The sequence below is a fragment of the Sphaeroforma arctica genome (assembly GCF_001186125.1).
Source record: "Sphaeroforma arctica JP610 unplaced genomic scaffold supercont1.140, whole genome shotgun sequence".
Lineage (NCBI taxonomy): Eukaryota > Ichthyosporea > Ichthyophonida > Sphaeroforma > Sphaeroforma arctica.
Window position 1 is genome coordinate 28,714 of NW_014040418.1, and position 23,807 is coordinate 52,520.

Consider the following 23,807-nt stretch of genomic DNA (forward strand, 5'->3'; position numbering starts at 1 on the left):
CTCACACTCCCCCACACCTGTGCCCATTCTCTAACAGACTCTCTGAGCATTGAGCAACAAATCGCTCACCAGTGGGAACGGGCCAGCCGATTCATGGCAATGTACGAAGACGCAGACCGTCTACTCAACATCTACGTAGCCTCAGACCACCCTAGTGTAGCCGAAGCCACGCTGCACTGCTACATGAAGTACAAGGGCTTTTCCCAGAGCGAGTGTGTGATAATGGAACATCTCATCGAGGCCCAGGCTAACCCGCGCACGGGCGGTGACTTGACGGTCAAGCCACGCCGCGTAGGATGGGAGTTGGCGAATGTAAGGATGGGGATAGGGATAGGGATACAGATATGTTGTATATGGAACGTATCTTGAACATATATAGAACGTATCTTGAACATATATGGATCGTATATTGAACGTATATAGAAAGTATATGGATCGTATATTGAACATATTTGGATCGTATATTGGACGTATATTGAACTACATGCAACGTATATGGAACGTTTTTGGAAAGTATATGGTCTGAATGTATATGCGTGCTTGTTGGGTCGAGTCTTCGCGTGCATGCGGGCTAGACACGTGTGTATCTCTATCTATTCATGCAGATGATATATTCATCTGAGGATACGGATAATATAACGTACATGTAGTAGGTAGTATATTTGTGTCCACGTGACTATCTACCAAGTGTACTGAACATAACGTTAAGATACAGATAATATAACGTACATGTAGTACGTGGTATATCTGTGTCCACGTGACTATCTACCAAGTGTACTGAATATAACGCTAAGATACAGATAAAATAACGCACATGTAGTTAATATAACGTTCATATAGTACGTAGTATATCTGTGTCCACGTGACTATCTACCAAATGTACTGATACATGTGTGCAGCCGCCGGTTGACCGCGTGCGCTACATCCATGTCCATAAATCGGACACCCTTTTCTTTGCCAGCTATCCAGAAACACCGACACAAACACACTCACTCGTATACCTGTACACTTACACAACACACTCACCCACACCGAGACGGCGGGCTGACATGTGTATGTATTGCATTGCTTTACCTTACTTAAACCCCCCAAACCCCTAAAACCCTAGGCACCCCGAGAAGAGTTGATTGAACTAACACTCAACACAAACGTAACCCAACGACGCATCCGTGAACGGCGTGAGCTGTCAGACGCCCAACGCGAAGTGCTGTTTCAGTTGTGCGAGTACATTGCGGTGGTGTCACGTGTGCGCTTGATCGACGAGGTCAGTGCCACCAGCCGAAGTATTGCGGAAGTCAAGGTGTGTGTGTGTTTACGTATGCAAGTGTATGCGGATATGTATATGTATATTTATGTATATATATATATATTCGCATATATTGTCTCAGCCGTGGATGCACATGGCTGTGGTGTCACGTGTGCACTTAATCGACGAAGTTGGTGCCACCAGCCATAGTCTCAAAACCATTGATATATGTGTATTATTGGCATTTCCCCGCCCCCCCCACACACACACATATATACATACCTGGATACTGTACATTCATTCTCAACTATAGAACCCGAACCTCCTTACTTTCACACACATGTTCCCACTCTCACACACATGTTCCCACTCTCACACACACACACACACCCTCACTCAGCATCCGCGACTCTTCACCCCTCACCCCTACAGGCTTTGCTGCATGAGCCTAAGTCGGATGTGTTGCGTGAGATGTGTAACATGGTGTCGTCTGCCACAGTCAACGCAGACGCACGGCAGTCGTTTGTTGAGCTGTGCACTGCTTTGGATGAATATGTGAAGAAAAACACAGGCAGCTCAGAGAAGGAGGCCAAAGCAGTCACTAAGATACGCTACTTCTACCGGTAGGTGCATGGCCTATGCTACAGTTTATGTACGTGTAGATGTTGTTTTACGAATATGTGTGTATGTATGTATGTATGTATGTATGTATGTATGTATATGCACATATACATGTAGATGTCTATATATTTGTATATTTACATCCCCATTTGCCCTTCCTTACCACATGTTTTACGAATATAGGTGTCTGTATGTATATAGGTATGTATGTATGTGTATATGTACATATACATGTAGATGTCTATATATTTGTATATTTACATCCCCATTTGCCCTTCCTTATCACACACAGGATCATCCACACAGCGTTCCGTCGCGTGGTGCTGCGTGAGCTGTGTCTGAAGGTACAGCAGGTCAATCCGTTGCCACTGCCTGATCCCGATCAGATCACAGTCAACATAGAGATGCAGGTGTCACGTGACAAGATTGCCTTTCTCTTTGGCCTTAGTAGTAATCAGGTATGTTGGCTCTATTTATGGACATGTTCTATTTATAGATGGCCTATGCATAGGTGTGGTATCTGTGCTCGTCGTGTGTTTGGTGTGGATGTCCACGGAAGTGGTGTCGATGGCGAAGCGCGTACGTGCGGAAACCCCTTTGGTTTTTGTCGGTGTTGTGAACTAAATGCAGTGAGTGGCGTAAGTTGATGTATGTATTTAAACACAACGATAGATGCTATGTATACATCGATAAATGCAGGATCTGTTGATGGAGGCATGCAGCTGCGTACGTATTATGGTGCATATTATACATTTGTATTTCCGTATTCCTGAGCACGTACACATACACGCATGTACATACACACCGTCTTGCACGCATGTCCACATACACATACGCACACATATCCACACATGCATACATATACACTCATACCTTCATACACACACATACACAGCTGGGACGCATCCTGCACGATTATCTGCGTGGTCAAATAGTGCGAGAGGAGATCGTGGGCCTTAAGGAAAGCACGCAAGTGGAATCGGATGAAGACTCGGAGGAGAGCGTCGCCTTCTTCAAACGCCTGTCCAGTGGCATGTTCTTCACAGTGCCGGCCATGCTGGATGTGTTGCTGATTCTGTTTGTGCAGTCGGGTATCTTCAGGTGCGTGTGGGGGTTGGAGTCTCTGAGCGTGTGCGTCTGAGTTGTTGTTGGGAGTGTATGTCTGAGTTGTTGTTGTATGGTTGTATGCATTGCTTGAGTGTTAGGGTTTGTGGGTTTTAGAGTTCGGGGGTTAGGGTTTTGGTGCGAGCGTCGCTGTGATTCAAGAGCCTCTCGGATTGGTGTCGGTTAATATGGGCTGCTTCCAAGCAATACAATATGATCGACCATGCCGCAAAATCCAACATAAATTGAGACATGACACTGTTATGTCTAATGTCGTGTGTACAGTAAGGAGTCTGCTCTCTCGAGTGTAAGGAGAGCTACCTACATGTTAGTGTACAGTGTGGAGTCTGCTCTCTCGAGTGTAAGGAGAGCTACCTACATGTTAGTGTACAGTGTGGAGTCTGCTCTCTCGAGTGTAAGGAGAGCTACCTACATGTTAGTGTACAGTGTGGAGTCTGCTCTCTCGAGTGTATGAAAAGCTACCTACTTCACTCTCTCTCGAGTGTATGAAAAGCTACCTACTTCACTCTCTCTCGAGTGTAAGGAGAGCTACCTACATGTTAGTGTACAGTGTGGAGTCTGCCCTCTCGAGTGTAAGGAGAGCTACCTACATGTTAGTGTTCAGTGTGGAGTCCGCTCTCTCGAGTGTAAGGAAAGCTACCTACTTCCTCCTACACGTACTCGAGAGAGGGGGCGAGCTTATCGCTATGTTTTGGATCTTTTTTAAGTCCTTTGCTGATGACTTCGGATAGTCCTTTATTTCATTTCCCCCAGGCCAATCCAATTTGAAACATAGCCCAGCCCTATTTTATATTATATTGCAGTTCCTCGCTGATGACTACAGATAGTCCTTCATTTCATTTCCCCCACGCCATTACAATTTAAGACATACCCAGCCCTGTTTTATATTATGTTGCAGTTCCTCGCTGATGAGTAAGAATGCAGTGAACGTCGTCAACCTGACGTTCCTAATTGTCTTCACTGTCATGGGCGGAGTAGCCAACAGTATTGCGCGTGTGTGCAGCTACTACTTCAGTCAGTACTCTATCCCCCTCATGCTGGCGTCCTCCATGCGAAGGTATGTCTACGACACAGGTACTGTGTGGGTATGTATGCGTGTTCGAGTGCGTGGTTACTCTATGTTTGTGTGTGTGTGTGTGTGTGTGCGTGTGTGTGTGCTTGAAGATCCCTGTATACCGCTCGAGATTATACATATATTTAAGAGCATGATTCTGTCTCGTTGTGGATGGTGTCGTCAGGCAATAGTCAGCTACACCCCACTAATTCGAAACTAATTCAAACTAATCCAACTACGTATTAATCTCAGAATTACTGGAGGGCTGCTGTTTGCGTTATTCTGGTCGGTTGTGGGTGGGGTCGTTGTGGCAGTGATCACTCCTGAGGCGCCATGGTGGGGCTTGATGTGCTTCTTCTACGTCTTCACCTTCTCCGTGTTCTTCATGTTCATGTCCAGTAAGTCTCGATATGTGTGTGCATGTGTATGTGTGATATATGCATATATGTGTATGTTTTGTTTTATTTTCTGTTTATAATCTGTGTATGTGTCATATCAGTTTGTTTTGTCATTCGTACATATATCATACTATTATGTGTTCTATATACATATGTGCGTGTCTTGTTTTATTTTATTCTGTGTTATTTTCGTGTATGTATCATATCATTAAGTGTTACAATTCGTATATATGTTTTTCCATTATGTGTGCATGCAAGTTTCATACACCCGTGTACCTGCGAATGTATGCCGTTTCCCAGCTACTGGGGTATTCCTCTACGTCCGGTCAATTTTCTATTGAACCCTATACACAAACAATGAAACGTATATCAATCCGTACGTGCATCAACAGGATATATGTACTTGTGGTCCGTTTGTAGAGCGACAGAGTATCAGACACAGCACAGCCCACTCAGGACACCCCACATATGCTACACACGTACTTAGGGTTTAGGGTTTTCTAAAGCATATCTGCGATAGAGACTATTACGCGCACGCACGTGATGCGGTGGATACTGTATTTTAGGGTTTCTGGTTTTAGGGCTTAGACACGCACAACCGCCTTTCAGTAGGTGCGTGGTAACAACTGCATGTCCAAACACACACCCGTGTGCGTGTGTGCGTGTGTGTGTGTGTATACTCAAACCACACACACGTGAACATATACATAGACACACATGCATGTTATGCACAACATATCAACCCAATGAACCCCTGCTGACCTGTGTCTGTGTCTCCTTTCCTCTGCCCAGCTCTCTTTATAATGCAGACGGGCACAGACTTTGTGCTGAAGGGAAAGGGCCCCCGCGCAGTCTTCATTGCCCTGCTGCTGCTAACTGTGCCGTGCATTGTATGTAATCGATCGACACTCCTCTTTATTTGTCCACTACTACATGGTCGTGGTTGCTGACCAAGGATATAGGTGCAGGTAGTTTATATCTACCACTGGTGCATGATCAAACTTGTTTATTGCTCCTCTTTATTTGTCCACTACTACATTGTCGTGGTTGCTGACCAAGTGTATCGGTGCAGGTAGGCTATATCTACCACTGGTGCATGCTCAAAGTTGCTTACTGCTGCTCTTTATTTGTCCACTACCAGATCGTCGTGGTTGCCGACAAAGCATTTCATTACAGATTCCCCTTCGATGTGATCTTCATCTACTACGGCTTCATGGTGATCTCCACTACCTGGCTGATGTATTCGTTCAGAAGCAATGCCGAGGACTGGCTGCAATGGCCCAACTCAATCCAAATCACAAAGGTACGAGGAAGAAGAGGGTTATATGCATTCTAGTGTACACTGTGCGTCCAGTATTAAGTTATATATATTATGTATGTATGTATGTGTAGCATATATATAATAATGCATTTTAATTGCAAAGGTGTTGGCGTTAGGTGTATACATTTCATAGTATATCGATTATCGAGATAGCCTACAGCACGAAAATCACGATGAATATATATATATATATAAGAATGTGATACCTACACACACTCACAATATTTTTGGAACATCCATGCACTCTGTTGTACCTTAACACCAACACACACATGCACACAGATACTTAGTATTGCACTGTACAGCGCCAAAATCACGACGAACATATCATCACGCATGTTTTTAATCCTGTGTTTAATTACATATACATTGGGTTTTAGGGTTTAGCAAACCCCCTAAACTCTAGAACTGTGTCATCCCACTCAACGCCCAATTCCTCTGAACTCCTGCTCACCCACTCACTCACCCACCCACGCAATATGTTCTCCTGCACACAGACACTCACTCACCCACCCACCCACTCACTCCTCAGGTGTCCAGCATTGAAGAAGCCTACAGCACTAAAGTCAAACGGCCCGTGCGCCGTCCCGAGGAGTCTATCACGGACCACGGCAAACGTGTTAAACGTTTTGAGAAGCGTGCGCGTACGTTCTTTATGCAGGCGGTATACGATCGGTTGGACAAGGAGAAGAAACAGTGGTTCCTGCCCTCACGCTCATACAAGGAAGGCAGCCCTATGAAGGTAGGGACGGTGTACGTGTGGGACACTCAACTGTTTATGGTATGGCCATAGTCATAGTCATTTGCTTTCAAGTTCTTCATATATTCTGTCATATTCTTTTATATTATTTCATATTATTTCATATGCAAATATTTATTGAGATTAAAATTACATCTGTATTTAATTATCTGTGCATGGGTAGTTTTCGCCCTATCCGCGTAGTGGGTTGGTGCGTGGCTGCATGTTTTGTGTATTTCTCTGTTTAATATGTCAAGTTTCAATTCGTGCACTCATTCACTAGCCCTTTCTCAGTCTCCATACAACGTATTTAATACATAGTCGCCATTCCTGGTTATTTTTCCACTACCAGATCGTCGAGGAGAGATGTGGGCAGACCAAATCGGAGAAGATTTTGATGAATTGGTATCTCATGCGCACTGGTCAGGACAAGCCATTGTACGCATCCTTCCAATGGGATGTCCTTCTCAAGCAGGTGTGTATGTGTGCACTTGGGCTCATATCTCTATGCAACTGGTTTAGGGTTTGTAAGCTGGTGATTTGATTTTACCTACAAGTAAAAGTCAGTGGCCATATATGTGCATATGTCAATGTGTGTCCATGCCCATATCATGTCAATGTCGTGAATGGAAGTTTCGCCTTTCCTTCCGCAGACCCTCGTTGTCTCCAGACAATGTGGTGCTGCGTGTGCGCTATTCAACGAATGCAGTATCCGTTACGTTTATATACTTATACAGATGCGTTACGTTTCTATACGTATACAGTTGCGTTATGTTTCTATACGTATACAGTTGCGCTACGTTTCTATACGTATACAGATGCGCTACGTTTCTATACGTATACAGATGCGTATGGAAATGTTTTCATAGTGACGCATGTGGGAACGTGTTCATAGCGTATGTTGCTTGTGTATGTCCTGCAGGCCTCCAACACATCATGTTTCTATTTTGTGTTTGTATTTGCATTCAAATCCCTATCCCCGTCGCCATTCCTCCTGCCCCAGGCGCTGGGTGAGATCCATAAGAAGTTTTCTGTGGAGAAGTTGAACCGTGGGGGTCTGCTGTATGACTTCGAGGGCCAGGCTATTCTGTTTGGGTGGATGTACTTCTTCATGATCTTCATCGATCGCTGGTGCTCTATCTTCACCGGCAACGGCATCTTTGTGTTCATTGCAGGTATGGGAGGGTAAGCCTCATTTTTGGCCTCGAAACGGCCTTCTCCTCGTTCCTGTTTTATTGTCCACTATGCACGCACGGGTGCTGGCTTTCGAATCAATCGATTCCTTTCTCACTTGCTCTTCCACCTCCCGCAGTTATGACCACTACACACACTCGATCGTAAATAGTGAGTGCTCGTACGGTTGCGGGTGTTTTACTATGTACATGCACACACACCATAGAAATAGCCTTTTTCAGCGGCTGCCGTTGACCCTGCAGGCAACTCACGCGCGTGTCTCGCTGTGCACTCCATTCCTCCTTAATTGACCACTGCACAGACTCTGCGATTGGAATCGAGTACTCGTACGGCATTGGATGGGCCACTGTGTACATGCTGTTGTCGGCGGGTACCTTTGAGCTGAATCTGAGTTCCATTTCCATCGCCGAGCGCTCGTGGCTGAGTGTGCGATTGGGCGCAGAGAAAGCGGAACAGGTACACCTCACACCTCACACCACAGTGTATGAATTAGAGGGGTGCATGCGTCAACCAGAAGGAACTGTGGGAGGGAACTACAATGAGCTATATTAGGCAATAGAATGACCTATATTAGGCAACTATAATGATCTATAGTGTGTGTGTGTCTATTAGTTACGTATACTGATAGATTCGTGTTTGTTTCGTATATCTGTGTATGTACTGCATATACAAATTAATCTAGTATATATCTTTGTGTGCGTATCAAGTGGTTTTGTTCAAACTAATGGACTCTGTGTCAGCCATCATCCTGGTGACAACTGAGCGGTTGCTAAGGTGCGCTGATGGTGGCACAAACACGGCACCAAATGTTGCACGGTGAATGATGATGCAACGAACCTCCAGTTTGTTCTGGTGTGCATACATACAAACATACGCTCGTTTATAGTCAGAAGTACTTCCTAAGAATACGCTCGTTTATAGTCAGAAGTACTTCCTAAGAATACGCTCGTTTATAGTCAGAAGTACCCCTAAGAAAATCTTATATCAACAACGCACACTGACCACTCGCAAACAATCACCCCATCCATACACAGCCAATGCACACACCGATTGACAAAGCAAAACACACATCTACACATGTATACACACATCATATATATATATATATATATATATATATATCCCTAAATTCCTAAACTACTTACACCCCTAAACTCTACACGAACACACACACACACACACACAACTTATGAACTACTTGTCAAGCACACACCGATTACTAATACAACACACACACATACACATACAGCTGGTAGAATCACGTAAGGCGCAGAAGCATCGGTTCTATCGTGCTGAGCTGGCACGCTTCTTCACAGCCATCTCCATCGTCTGTTGCATCACCACGGCTTTCATGATTGTGCTCAAGCCCAGCAAGGGCATTGACGCGTACAAGTACTACGGCATTGGAGTACTCTCTTACTCTGGTATGTAAATCTTAATTCCAAAATGTGGAATTTAGAATCTTGTATGTGCACGTAGTGCATATGCGATGCTGACCATGGTTATTGTGCTGTGTCTCCCCATCGAACTCGTGGTAGTCTTTGCCCCGCTTAGGGGCACCAATGCTTTGGCTTTCTGTTGTATCGTATCTCTCCTATGGACGTCTCTATCCCACGCAGCTCATACCCATACGCTCTCAATACGAAATACACCCCCTACAATCCCTAATCCCTAACCCCCCCCCCCTACTCCTACCCAGGCTTGCTGCTGGGTCTCTTCCACAAGCTGTTCCTGGCCCCCAAGGAAGGCGCCATCAACGCGTGCCTGTTCACGGGCATTGTGGTGGGGTTGTTGGTAGGTATAGTGCTGACCATCTTCCTGGGCTCTGTGTGGAGTCTGTCTGCCCTCACTGCCGGGTCGTGGACCTTTGGCATTCTGGTCATGTTCCTCTACAAGTATGTGGCAGTGTATACTTGAGTGAGTGTTATTGGTACAAGTATGTGGCAGTGTATGCTTGAATGAGTGTCGGTGGTGGATATGTGGTTTAGGGTTTTAGGGTTTTAACCCCTAAACCCTGTATAGTAGTATGCCCATACCTACCTATGTTGTATGACTCGTGTTCTTATCATTCACTTGGTCATAACAAAGGAATAGCCGTGACATTGGTGTGCCTTGAGGTGTAGCACTATCGCCCACGCTCATAACTTCATGGCAAGCCTTCAGTGGTACTGTATATACAGTATCTTTCTATGGATGTATTTACTTTTATATATATATATATCACTTATGTATATATATATATATATATATCACTTATGCCAACGTCGTCTACTCGAATTTACCTACCACTCAGGCGAGAGATCCGAGTGCACCGAGGTGTGGCCCTGTCCCCCACTCTCATGTCTTCGGGACAAGAGTGGTATGGTGTGGATGGCGTGGCTGGTGAGCAGAATGTCCGAGATCGTGTCCTCAAACCTCTGCTTAAGGACCGGTCCTCACGCCTGCAGATCAGGCCAGACCAGGTGAGAATGACTGCTTATCTGTGGGTTAATTTGTGCCTGTGTGTACATGCAGAGACTGGACCTGCTGTTTACTGTGTGTGTCTGTGTGTTCTTATATGTAAAGTAGCTATGCCTGGTTTGTGTGTGTTTGCGTGTTCTTATATGTAAAGTTGTGTATGTAAGTAGGCCATCGTATATCCCATGCACCTTTTGCCTCTGTACTTTGTCCACATACCCCTCGCACTTTGTTCACATCCGGCTGTCCCATCTCTTCGGAGTTCGGTACCTCCTACTAACACGCACTCCTCCCCTTGCTCCTTCCACAAAAGGCAATCGGCAAACAGGCGGTCGAGATGATCCGCAACACCGCCGCCCATTATGACTCGTTGCCCTCCGTAGTCAAATCCGCCTATCCCAATGGCGCCAGGTCACTCAGTACTATCGCCGATGCGCTGGAACGGGGCAAAATCAAGGCATACATGGTGCTACACACCAGTCTGTGGGTAGATAAGGACCCCCTAAACGCACAGGGGTACTCAGCCCTGAGTGAGTATGACATGGCTAAGGATAGGCTCAGAGTGTTCATAGCCACTCCTTCAGGTGAGTGGGGTGCGAGAATGTCGATACACGTACATTCACATGCATACATGCACACACTCGCATATCCGTTTAAATACGCAGAATAAACACGCACACACCTATCAAACACCTGGGGAACCTCTATACACTGAGTCATGTTAACGTACGCACACTCTCACGCACACTACACACACGCCAACCCCTCTCCCCACCCCACCCAGGCGGAGCGGCCGATATCATGGTACAGATAGTAGCCGAAGCCATCGTCCACGAGTACATGGAATCGTTTGGCATGTCACACAACCATGCCACAGTGTCGGAGATACTGCTGGACGACCGCGTGCGGCTACCTCAGCGTGTGTCGTATCACATCGCAACAATGAACGGCAACGCTCTGGTGGATGTGAAGGCGAGCTTTGGCGCCAATGTGTTCAAGGAGGCGCTGCTGCTCGTGGATGTGGCGACGGAATGGCAGAAGGTAGGGCGAGTGGTGTGCAGAACTGTGTGTGTGTATGCAGAGATGTTTATTTATATATATATATGTGTGTATGCAGAGATGTTTATTTATTTATATATATGTGTGTATGCAGAGATGTTTATTTATATATATATGTGTGTGTGTGAGTGTGTGTGCGTGTGTGTATTTATGGGTATGTGCTGCGGGGATGCGTGTGAGTGTGCCGCCTATGTGAATCTCCTCTCAGGACACTGTGGTGGTGGTAAGCCACGTGATGATTGATTGTCTGAGATGGGATACGCGTATGACATGAATACATAAACTGTTCATTTTATTGCAACCTGGGACAACGTTGTCCATTTTATTGCAATCTGGACAACGTTGTCCATTTTATTGCGATCTGGACAGAGGTCTCCGTATTATTGTGTTCTGGACAAAGGTGTCCGTTTTATTGCGTTCTGGACAAGGGTGGTGTCGGTGACATCTCAGGGGACCACTAGGTGTTTCTCTCGACAAATACGCGCACGTGTGTGTATGTTTATTTGAATTTGGTTGGCATGCGTACTTGTTATTTAGTATTTGCAATTGGGCTGATCTGTATCCGGGTCGTACAACATGTATGGGTGACATAGCCAAAACTTTAAACCCTATCGTTCAGTACACTTGACCGATGTTCTTTTCTCACTCACTCACACATACACTCACATACCACCCACCCAAGCATATATATATATATTCATATATTTATATACCCATTCCATCTCTTGCGCCCATCTTCACAGGTGCCAGAGAGCATTCGCATCTTCATTGTGGACTACTGTCTGCAGTTCTATGATCTGGTGCACAATGTCATCAACACACAGACAATTGATATGCGGCAACTGCCCTCCACCAGCAACATATCAGCCAGTGACATGGTCATGTACCGGTCCATGGTAGGGGGCACCCCAGGCGAGGAGCTCGAGACGGTGGAGAGTCAGGTGTGGGTTGTTTACAAATGCTTTTAGGTGAATGTCTTTGATATATGTGTATCTATATCTATATGTATATAAGGCTATATATACATATATATATATAATATAATATAAATAGTTAGTTAGTTAGTGAGTTAGTTAGTAAGATACCCCACCCACTAACCCATGCCCATGCCACACAGATTGAGTCGAGTGTAGCTCGGTCGTGTCTGGGGTATGAGCTGTCGCTGCGGGTGAATGAAGTGGTGGACATAATGTTGGACCAGTTGACGCCTCAGGACTTCTTCTCACCGCACGATGTGCTGGAGGATACCTTCTCCGATGATGTGTCTCTGGCCTATTCGCAGTGGTTTATGTACCGCCTCAATAACTTTTTCAGGTAGGTAGAGCGGCTGTGTATATCTATATATTATATTATATTATATTATATATATAAATATATATATGTGTTTAGTTGTTTAATTGTTTAGTTATATAGTTATATCACCTTCCTTTCCTATTACCAACACAACAACACATAGTCTCCCACCGCACCTTCTCATACCACCTCTCCTGCACAGGTTGACGTTTATGGCCTTTACTGCGGACCCTCGCATTGGGCGTGAGATGTGGTTTGGTGAGTGCTTGCCTGCATGGTTGGCCCATCTGCTTCTACCTACACTCCATGCTACAGCCCGTCACATTCTGCTGAGGATGGAGCTCACCTTCTTACTCAGGTGTGTGTGCGTATGTGTTGATGTGTGTAGGGTGATGCAATGACGGATAGCAAGCCTCAAGTCATTAGGTATGCATATATGTTATGTATATATGGTAGATATGTATATATGATAGATATGTATATATGATAGATATGTATATATGTATATATGTATATATGGGATGTGTGTGTATAGTCATAGTAATAGCCATAGTGCCTCGTACCACATAGTGTATATAGGGATGTGAGTATATAGTCATAGTCAAGGGTAGTGTGAGGTATTTGTGCTAGGTCCATACAACCACCCCTGGACACATACCATACACCTGTACCTATTCCGTTAAAACGTGAATGCCTATGTACTAACCCCTGTACAACCACCCTGTCTCTGTCCTTGTCCTTACTATACACTCCCCGGTCTCACACAGATCAAACGTTAAAACGTGCATGTCTATGTGCTAACCCCTATACAATCACCCTGTCTCTGTTTTTGTCCTTACTATACACTGCCCCGTCTCACACAGATCAAACTTTAAAAGGTGCATACTATATACGAACCCCAGTACTACCACCCCGTCCCTGTCCCTGTCCTTACTATAAACTCCCCCGTCCCCTCAGATCAAAACACGTGCAACACTTCCTGTCACGCACTCGTCGTGGGTTGAACCGTGAGATCTTCAACCTACAGAACCTACTCAGCAGCAAACCCAAGGACCCCTGCTACATCAAGTACTACGACGCAGAGGTGCCCCTCACGGCCTTTGTGCAGCCGCCGAATGCTGGGGCTGTCAAGTATGTCCACTGAGACATGTTTATTTGTTTATATAAGTATGTATATGTATGTATGTATGTATGTATGTATGTATATATGTATATATATATATCTATATCTGTATCTATATATGTGTGTGTGTGTGTATGTGTGTGTGTGCGTGTGTGCTCATTATTATATATATATATGTATGTATGTATGTATGTAGGTCGGTACTTTGGCGCTTGTATGTGCATGTGTGTACTGTGTTGAACATACATACGTATATCTTCGTCCTATCTGTATCGCGTATCGAGCATCCTTCGATTAATCCTCCAGAATACATTGGAGGTGTATCCATTCACACGTGTGTAGTCGTCCATACATAACCTCCTCTCATGACCTCAACGCCTTGGCACCCGCACTGCTCTCCATCCGCATCCACAATACCAAACCCAGCGCTCTCATACCTACACCAAGTGACAATCTCAACTTACACGCATTTCATTTGCCTTCACTTGTCCCTGCCACAGGGTTTTAGGGTTTTGCGCCAATTGACTTCACTTCACTTCTCCCTGCTACAGGGTTTTGCACCACTTGACCTTTCTTCCCTCCTCCCCAATCCACAGAGACGCGGCTGGCTTGTCCGTGCCGTTGGTAGATCAGCCTCTGCTGATTCACCATTTCCAGGGTCTGCACACGGTCGTTCCCAAGGCAACACCATCGATTGTCAGCACGTACCAACGGGGAGCCAAGCGACCACGTCTGTTGAAGCAGTTCTTAGCAGGGGTGAGTGTCTCAGTCAACGGTTGATAGGGTTGTGGTGCATGATATTGTATACTATACCAGTTGGGCGGGAAAGGTTGGCTGTGTGGGGTTTCTGTATGCGTACGGATGCTGCAAAGGTTGTAGTTAATGTTTTTATACCCTATAGGACAAGACATATATATATATATATATATATATATGGGGGGGGGTGGGTATGTATGCATGCATGTATGTATGTATGTTGATTTTTATATAAGTTTCTTACAGCTTATATTCCTCCCATTCTACTCTGGCCACCCAGGAGGGTCCGCAGAGACAGGGGCTGACGGTGTTCTACCACTACGAACCCCATGTGCCGTACTATCCCACGGCGGCGTTCTTCTTCTTGGGCAATCTGGCGGCCATTGAAGACGCGACCGATGAGCTACGCTACATGGCATTGGCTTATGATCCCAAGGTGTGTGTGTGTGAGTGAGTATGTGTATTTTGTGCGTGTGTGAATGTGTGTGTGTGTGCACGACCCTTATGCTAAGGCTAATGCTTGTGATTTGATTCGTATGCGTGTGTGTGTGTTTGTGTTACACTTAGGCTAATGCGTATGATTTGTATGCGTGTATGACAAACTTACATATGCAAACTAACCTCAACTCGGCTTTCCTTTTTTATCTCTATATATAGTACGTTGGAGATTATATCAGTATATATAGTACGAATGGGAGTACATCTCTATATATAGTACCACCTTACTCAGGTCTCTACCAGATGTATCGCCATTACCACCTATTACACCTACCAACCCCTTACCCTCTCTCTACCACCCCCCACTTTGTACCTACAGTCGGGCAATGTATCTGCTGGCACGTTGTATCGCACGCAAGTGGGTGTGGGCAAGGGATCGCTGGTGAATGAGTTTGAGGCGCGCTTCTTCTACGAGGATAATGGTGCGGGTGCCCCTATCACCAGGGCCTTCTATGTGTCTGTTACGGAGAAGTGGTCTATGCTGGTGCAGTATGCTGGAAAGGTGGGTGTGTGCGAGAGTGTACGGGTTGTGGTTGTGTGTGGTGTTGGTTGCGTATGTTTGGGGGTGTATGTGTGTTGCCGTTGCATGTTGGCGCGCATGTCCAGGTGTGTGTTTGTATTTGCCCTGAGTTTCGTATTTAATACATAGCTGTATTTAATATATATATATGCGGGAACTCAACTACTTCGATACACACACCCTTTGTCCGCATTCGCCTCTGTCGTCAACTCAGCACCTACGCTACCTACACCTTCAATTTACCACACATGTCTCATATTCCGACTCATGTCGTTTATTCCACCATCAGGTGAGCGGCGAGGATCAGCCGCACATCTCTTATGTGGACTACGTAGACCCTCACAACATCAAGTGCCGTACGCATTACTCCTACACCCATCCGCTGCACCCCACTCTGCAGACCATGAAGGTATGCATGTGATTGCAGGGTTTAGTGTTTTTTAGGGTTTGAAGGTATGCTTGTCTTGTATCAGAGTCTTCAAAAAAAAATGGTATAGTAAGCAGGTGTATTGTGTGTGTTTGTTTTATGTGCTGTGCTTGTTTGGTGTATTATGGTGTGTGATAGGCGTAGATATAAGAGTATGTAGATGGCATGTGTTGTGTGATAGGCGTGTAGATATATGAGTATGTAGATGGCGTGTGTATGGGGTACAATATCGCAGTAGAATCTGTAGCGCTAGCAAATAGTGCACCTCCTCTACAGCACCAGAACCGTCTGTAGTTCAGTCGTATGTACAGGCGCCCGTATTCACTTACCACACACATACACACACTTAAACATACATACACACACAGCTTCGCACAGGTAACATCGCACATCGGAAGGTCAAAGTAGAGACTCCGTTGGTGATCAAGAACGATCCATACCAACTGATCAATGCACTACCGCCACGCGGCATCTACCACTACGACATGCTACTCACCCACGGCCTCAGGGAGAAGCGACGCGGCAACTACTTCGGGCAGCAGTGGTATGGATAGGAGTGTGTGTGTATAGGCATGTAGATGTGTGGATGTGTGTATAGGCATGTAGATGTGTGTACGTGAGTATGGGCATGTAGACGTGTGTATGTGAGTATGGGTATGTAGATGTGTGTATGGGCATGTGTGCATGTGTGTGGGCATGTTCACGGATCAGCTCATTCGAATAGCGGTGTCATTTAGATCTAGATACATATATACTTGTACTTATGCTTTTACTTATACTTGTACTATAGTTGTAACTATACTTATAATTATACTTATACATATACTTATATATATATATATGTGTGTGTGGGCGTTTATGCATGTCTGTGTGCCATCATCTCTAACTTATTTACCCCTTTCACTCCCTCCATCTCTCCTTCATTAGGACTGAGTTCTACTCCCGTGCTGCTACAACACAGCGCAAGCGAATGGAACTGTGGACACTGTGGCGCTCAGGGTTCATTGAGGGAGCCTTCGCTATGGACATTGACGAAGTCTTCCTGCGAGAAGAACCTATCCTCAAGCGGTATGTGTATGTGTACACGTATGTGTATGTGTACACGTATGCGTATGTGTACACGTATGCGTTTGTGTATGTGTATGTGTATGTGTACACGTATGCGTATGTGTTTATGTTTAAGTGTACGTATGTGGGTGTGTGTATTTGTATGTGAATGTAAATTGTCAGAGTATTACTTGGCCAAGCCTGGCCGCAAAGATCGACCAAGGCGTGTGTTAATTTGCAAATAAAACATACGCTCACCTGTGCCCATCCCTCCCTGTGAGCTTCCCCTACACCTGAGTCACCTACACTTACCCCCACGGCTCTCCGAGCACCTGTGCCTGGTACTCTCCGAATCAAATTCTGCACATAGACCGTTATAACAGCCGACACGCACAACAAGGTGTAACCTGTAATTGTACTTTAAATGTTATTCAGAGGCTTGTGTCGTGATGCATACTCCCTTCTTTTTTTTTCTCGCAAAACATATGCTCCTATGATTCCTTTCACACATATACTTACACTCATACCTACCTCTCCCATGCCCCACCCACACAGCTACAGACACTCATACCTACCTCTCCCATACCCCACCCACACAGCTACAGACACTCATACCTACCTCTCCCATACCCCACCCACACAGCTACAGACACTCATACCTACCTCTCCCATACCCCACCCACATAGCTACAGACACTCATACCTACCTCTCCCATACCCCACCCACATAGCTACAGACACTCATACCTACCTCTCCCATACCCCACCCACATAGTTACAGACACTCATACCTACCTCTCCCATACCCCACCCACATAGCTACAGACACTCATACCTACCTCTCCCATACCCCACCCACACAGCTACTGGAAATTCCGTGACCGTGGCGACAAGGCCGGTGCGCGTGACCAGATAGACCACCACCTGGTTGCTATCTCTAACCTGGTAGTACGAGACACCCCCAACACACGCACACACTTGCAACTGCGCATAAGTGATCTACAGGGCCTCGGCTGTGGCGGTGACTCGTCCGAGATCACGTCGCTGGATGTGAGCACAGACATGAACCGGGAGAATCTGCAGGTGTGTGCTTGCAGATAGAAAGATATATATGTGTGCGTATATGCTTGTGGTTGTATATATATATATATATATATATATACATGTGTGTGTGTGTGTGTGTGTGTAAGGCATATATGCTGCGTGCGTGTGTTTGCACATGCGTGTTACTTCCATGCACATGTGTGTGTTTAGCTCTATGCACTGCTGTGCATGCGTGACTGCACGTGACGGGGTGCTGTGGTGTCTATTGGTGGCCACATGTTGCATGCTTTGACATCAGCAGTTTCATGTGTCCTCGTTGTGTGTATATATAGATATCTCGCAGACCCTTTATCCTTTCCTTGTGTTGTAGGTAGTTTCTCACATACCCCTTGTCCTTTCCTTGTGTTGTAGGTAGTTTCTCACATAACCCTTATCCTTTCTTTATGTTGTAGGTAGTTTCACATACCCCTTGTCCTTTCCTTGTGTTGTAGGTAATTTCTCATATACCCCTTATCATTTCCTTGTGTTGTAGGTAGTTTCTCACATACCCCTTATCCTTTCCTTGTATTGTAGGTAGTTTCACATACCCCTTGTCCTTTCCTTGTGTTGTAGGTAGTTTCTCACATACCCCTTATCCTTTCTTATGTTGTAGGTAGTTTCACATACCCCTTGTCCTTTCCTTGTGTTTTAGGTAGTTTCTCACATACCCCTTATCCTTTCCTTGTGTTGTAGGTAATTTCTCACATACTCATATCCTTTCCTTGTGTTGTAGGTAATTTCTCATATACCTCTTATCCTTTCCTGGTGTGTAGGTACTTTCGCTTGACTCTGGCACATGGCCTACGGGTGGGGGTGGTGTGGGCAGTTGTCGTCGTGATCTGATTGACAATCTCAACCGCGTGCGCTGGACGGCCATTGCGGAAATCGGAACCGATTCAGAGATGGTGCAGAAGGGGTATGTTGTGCTATGTATAGGACATGCGAGCTATGCATTGTGCTATAAATAGATCATCTGAGCTATATACTGTGCTATAAATAGACCATCTGACCTATACATTGTGCGCTGAACAGATGATGAGAAATATTCCAGGCGGCGTTCTAGTTAGTGGTATTCTGCATGTTTTCAGGGTCATTTATCAGGCCTTTCTGATACACCACTCCGCAAGCTGTCTCGCCACTTATCCTTCCACCATACTGTTCTTACTGTACACCACATTCTTCTCACTTATCCTTACACCATACTGTTCTTCTACCTGCTTCTCCAGATACCAAGCCGAGCGTTTTGTGAATGCCATTGACTACGTGCCCTTGTGGGGACTGGATATGGGAACACCCAACCAGGTAAGCGCACGCTCTGTCATGCGCAGACAACGCTGTGTGTACTTTGTTATACGAGCATGAGTGTATTTGCAACAGACATAAGCGTGGATTGAGATATGTGTACATGATTGTATGCATCTGTATATGTATATATATATATATGTATGAACATGTTTATGTTTGCATGTGTATGTATGTCGGTATCCTCGTAGTGTTGCATGAAGATGATTGTTTTGCTATTCATGAACTTGCTTGTAATATCACTATTTTAAATCTCAACTGAGCGCAGCCAGTTACTTCTCTGGCAGTTATGTGACCCTGGTGGCAGCTGAATGTCTTTAAGCGTTTAGTACTAATAAACGCAATAACCTGTTTGAATAATAGAAACCCGAAGATGCTTATAATTCTGTATTCTATTTATAGACCAGCTGCTCACAATTCTATATTCTATTTATATACCAGCTGCTCATAATTCTGTATTCTATTTATAGACCAGCTGCTCATAATTCTGTATTCTATTTATATACCAGCATGTGTTGTCTGACCAGCCGTACGGCGAGTTGCAGCTGAAGGCCAAACGTACGACGGACAATATTGTGAAGCGCAACTTCATTCCGTTGCTACAGCAACTGATCTATGGTACGTGTTGTTCTATGTGCCACTGCTTGGGTGACGGTGTGGTTGCGTACGAAGGCCTGTGCGCAGTTAAACACTCTCGTTCACACTTAGCTCACACACCTGAGCCTATTTGTATCGTATAATGTCTTGCTTATGAACACCTCTTTCTAAAACATGTGCATGCGCTCTATCTAACACTGTCAATAGCCGTCTGTTCTGAGGTGTGTATACTGTGTCTGTTCTAAAGTGTTTATAAGCTTAAAACAGCCATCGAGAGGCCCTACCGTCGTCCTATACGCCTGCCGTGCGCAGATGTTCTCTTGCACGTACGCACACCAATTAGAGCTGAAAGCATGAGCTGCAAATCACATACTACACCCTACACGCACCTTTCGTGGTATGTTGTACCTTGACTTTACACTCACGCCTGTTGACACGCCTCATCTATCTATAACAAACCCCTCAAACCCTTAACGTATCCTATGTATTGCTTCCTACCCCCCCCCCCCCCACTGCACCTACCAGGGATGAACCAGACGGACTTCAAGCCCTACCACACCACACTGTACGCCAACATGTTTGTGAAGCTGCACCTGTACTTCCAGGAGTTTGATTGGCTGACCTCGTGGGACCACGAGTACTCACGCCGTGCATGGTACCGCACATGGTTCCAGGTGCTCAACGACGCCAACAGGGGACGCTTCAACGCCAACCACAAGCAGAAGTTTAATAGTATGTGCGGCTACATAGAGAGATGCATATTGATATATATATATATATTGCTGTGTCTGTGTCTATGTCTGTGTCTGTGGTAGCGTATGGACACTCTGTTTACTTCTGACACTAAAAATCTCCCCCAACACCCGCTCACGCCTACTCACCCTCACCTACCCCTTACCCCCCACAGACCGCCAGCCAGGGTTTAATGACCCTGATGACGGAGCCGCTGACTACTATCTGCAGTTGGAGATGCCTACGCTGGAGGATCTAGATGCGCTGTATGAGCTGATTGTGCGTCTGCTCTTCCCCATTGCCGCACGCTTCCCGCGGCTGTCTGTGGTCCATGCCTCCCACCACGGCATCCAGTCTCTGTTGGGAGTTATCTCCAAGACCATGTATGTCTGCGTGTGTGTGTGTGTTTGGGTTTTAGCCTCCCACCACGGCATCCAGTCTCTGTTGGGAGTATCTCCCAAGACCATGTATGTCTGCGTGTGTGTGTGTGTTTTTGCCTCCCACCACGGCATCCAGTCTCTGTTGGGAGTTATCTCCAAGACCATGTATGTCTGCGTGTGTGTGTGTGTGTTTGGGTTTTAGCCTTCCACCACGGCATCCAGTCTCTGTTGGGAGTTATCTACAAGACCATGTATGTCTGCGTGTGTGTCTGTGTGTGTTTGGGTTTGGGTTGATTCGTAAGAGTATACCTACATGTTTCTCGGATTCTTGTCTCGTATAAGTAGATTATGTTCCTGCTGTGTCCCGTTGCTTCTTTTTTCACTCGTCTGAGGCGCGTGCCTCTCCCTACAACCTCTTCACTCTCCTCCCATCCCAGGTACGGTTCCTAAATCCTATACACCTAAAACCCTATACCCTTTACCCTATACACCCCCCTGGCAGGTACGGTTCGTCCCTGATTATCTGGGATCATGGGGTGTTGTGGCGTGAGCGTCTACTGGCCCTGTCCACTCTACCGCCCCAGGTCATGGCTAAGTTCGTGCAGATTGGGTTTGTGGGTCTGACGCGCCTTTCGGCGACACTCGCGTACAACGCAGCGAACTGTGTGTGCCCGTGCACTTCTATCCAGAACGTCCAGTGGGAGGTATGTGGTCGATGATGTGTTTTTACGTGTGCTTGTATGTGTATGTGTGCGTGTGCGTGTACGTGTGTGCATTACATGAGCTGCTGTTGCATGCTGTGTGTCACAGCCAATTACAAACTAAAGTGAACGCATTCACGCCCTGATACCTACGCATACTTCGTTGTGTGGTATTGATGGGGTGTCTAGGTATTTCAACACACAAAGGATACTATATACATGCACCTACGCCCACTCTCACATGCACACTCATACTCTCTCTCACTCTCACACGCGCACGCATTCGTTTTCTCTCACCCAAGGCCTATCTTATGTACTGCACACACTCGCTCTCACAACACACATACCCTCTCGCTCGCTCACTCTCTCACCCTCTCACACATTCGTTTTCTTTCTTAAGGCCTATCTCGGCGGAGGCAAGTACAGCAACGATACGATGGAGCGTATGATCTACCGTAAGATCTCACCCGTGCTCAACGGAATGGATGTGAACCGTTTCCGTATCGACAAGTCGAAGGAAAAGGACAACCCCACGACCGTGATGCTGTCCCACGTCAATCGTATCAAGGATGTGCTCAACGCCATTGAGGCCGCCGCGGTCATCGTGCACGAGTATGTGTGTATCTATGTATGCATTCAATTATATGCATGTGTGTGTATGTCTATACTTTCAAGTACGTACACACATGTGTGTGGGTGTGTATGTCTTTCAAGTACGTACACATGTGTGTGTGTGTGTGTGTGTCTACATATGCATTATACTATATGCGTGTGTGTGTCTGTGTTTTATATATACTAACAGACATGTATTTCTTGCCTGCGCTCCGAAATCTTCGTTTACTAAGAATCTCGACCATGACAATCATATCGTCACAGGCGATATCACATACACACATTCCCCTGTCCTTACCTACTAACTTGCCCCCTCCCGCAGATACGGACTGAAAGAGTACAAGTTGCTGGTGTATGGATCTCTGGACTCGGATCCGTTGTACGCCAACGAGTGTGCCAATGCAATCATTGCGCTTAATTTGGCGGAGAATGCCTTCCTGTGTGGTTTAGGTGAGCGAGAGCACTGCTATTTATAGCTCATGTGCCCCCTGCCATTCTGGTCCATTGTTAGGGCCAATGTACAGCCTTTTTTCTTTTTTCTTTTTCTTCGGCTGTAGAGTACACACTGTTCTGTTGTGCGGTACATAAACCATCCGAACTGCTGTTGTTGTATTAAATTGTGCGGCCTATAGCTCATACCTCACCTACCAATACGCTACCTATACCCTCAGGTAACCCTGCGCTGGTGCTGCCCCAAGGATGGGTGTTTGTGAACAGTTCGGTATCTGAGGGTCTGCCCTTGGCCATTGGTGAAGCAGGACTCACTGGACTGCCTGTGGTGTGCACGGATGTAGGTGGATCTCGAGAGGTAGGTATATGTGGCATTTTACTATACATATATTGGTATATAGTTCATATACTTTCTATACCCTCCGATGCTTGGTACAATTTCCCAGAGGAGCAGTACCAGTTACATCCAGCCCAACAAGCCTACGCTGTATTCCTTTAGACTATAGACATCGTCCACACTGTGACTTTCCCTTTGCTACTCTTGCTGTGCCTACCTACCTATGCCTACCTGCTTTTTTCAACCTACCTGTCTACCTACAGGTGCTGAGTGACACCACTCCGGGCGAAACCATTGATCCGCTCATTACTTACGGGCGCATTGTGGCCCCTCGCGCACCCGCCGATCTCGCGCGAGCACAACTGGAGGTATGCGGCGGGAGTACTTTTGGAATGTGTGGAGCAAGTTGTGGTCTACGCAACATGACTTTTCACACATGCGAATGGACGCACGCGTACGGATATCTTAAGATTGTAATAGTGAATGTTATGTGTGATGTGATAGTGTTTGCTATGTATGATGTATTAGTGTGGTGTTCAGTTTCCATGGCTACAACCCGGAGCAGAAGAGCACTATGAGAGCACACGTGGTGCTACAATCGCAATATGTGCGCGATATTGGCGGTACATGTGTGTGTCTCAGATGTGCATACGGCAGTTACCAGCTGTGCATAAATGACAGTCAGAGGTACACCAACATGAGCTAGAGCATGCGTAGGAAACCTGTTGCCCTGAC

General features: G+C 45.9%; 1 protein-coding gene across 1 annotated transcript in view; it reads left to right on the forward strand.

Moving 5' to 3' along the window:
* Positions 1–23,807, forward strand: part of SARC_02933 (hypothetical protein) — a 39,584-nt gene that overhangs the window by 10,410 nt on the left and 5,367 nt on the right. Inside the window, exons 14-52 of the mRNA XM_014303278.1 lie at positions 38–312; positions 1,109–1,300; positions 1,679–1,869; positions 2,160–2,325; positions 2,763–2,968; positions 3,891–4,049; positions 4,299–4,444; positions 5,237–5,334; positions 5,586–5,747; positions 6,298–6,507; positions 6,857–6,979; positions 7,508–7,679; positions 8,000–8,154; positions 8,948–9,122; positions 9,398–9,593; positions 9,992–10,160; positions 10,469–10,739; positions 10,940–11,196; positions 11,958–12,155; positions 12,332–12,528; positions 12,710–12,865; positions 13,465–13,638; positions 14,227–14,386; positions 14,667–14,822; positions 15,204–15,386; positions 15,694–15,813; positions 16,200–16,375; positions 16,759–16,899; positions 17,742–17,961; positions 18,735–18,877; positions 19,188–19,263; positions 19,773–19,881; positions 20,386–20,592; positions 20,768–20,975; positions 21,475–21,676; positions 22,074–22,285; positions 22,608–22,735; positions 22,957–23,093; positions 23,336–23,440. Coding sequence (XP_014158753.1) covers positions 38–312; positions 1,109–1,300; positions 1,679–1,869; positions 2,160–2,325; positions 2,763–2,968; positions 3,891–4,049; positions 4,299–4,444; positions 5,237–5,334; positions 5,586–5,747; positions 6,298–6,507; positions 6,857–6,979; positions 7,508–7,679; positions 8,000–8,154; positions 8,948–9,122; positions 9,398–9,593; positions 9,992–10,160; positions 10,469–10,739; positions 10,940–11,196; positions 11,958–12,155; positions 12,332–12,528; positions 12,710–12,865; positions 13,465–13,638; positions 14,227–14,386; positions 14,667–14,822; positions 15,204–15,386; positions 15,694–15,813; positions 16,200–16,375; positions 16,759–16,899; positions 17,742–17,961; positions 18,735–18,877; positions 19,188–19,263; positions 19,773–19,881; positions 20,386–20,592; positions 20,768–20,975; positions 21,475–21,676; positions 22,074–22,285; positions 22,608–22,735; positions 22,957–23,093; positions 23,336–23,440 — 6,731 coding nt within the window. The remainder of the gene's footprint in view (positions 1–37; positions 313–1,108; positions 1,301–1,678; positions 1,870–2,159; positions 2,326–2,762; positions 2,969–3,890; positions 4,050–4,298; positions 4,445–5,236; positions 5,335–5,585; positions 5,748–6,297; positions 6,508–6,856; positions 6,980–7,507; positions 7,680–7,999; positions 8,155–8,947; positions 9,123–9,397; positions 9,594–9,991; positions 10,161–10,468; positions 10,740–10,939; positions 11,197–11,957; positions 12,156–12,331; positions 12,529–12,709; positions 12,866–13,464; positions 13,639–14,226; positions 14,387–14,666; positions 14,823–15,203; positions 15,387–15,693; positions 15,814–16,199; positions 16,376–16,758; positions 16,900–17,741; positions 17,962–18,734; positions 18,878–19,187; positions 19,264–19,772; positions 19,882–20,385; positions 20,593–20,767; positions 20,976–21,474; positions 21,677–22,073; positions 22,286–22,607; positions 22,736–22,956; positions 23,094–23,335; positions 23,441–23,807) is intronic.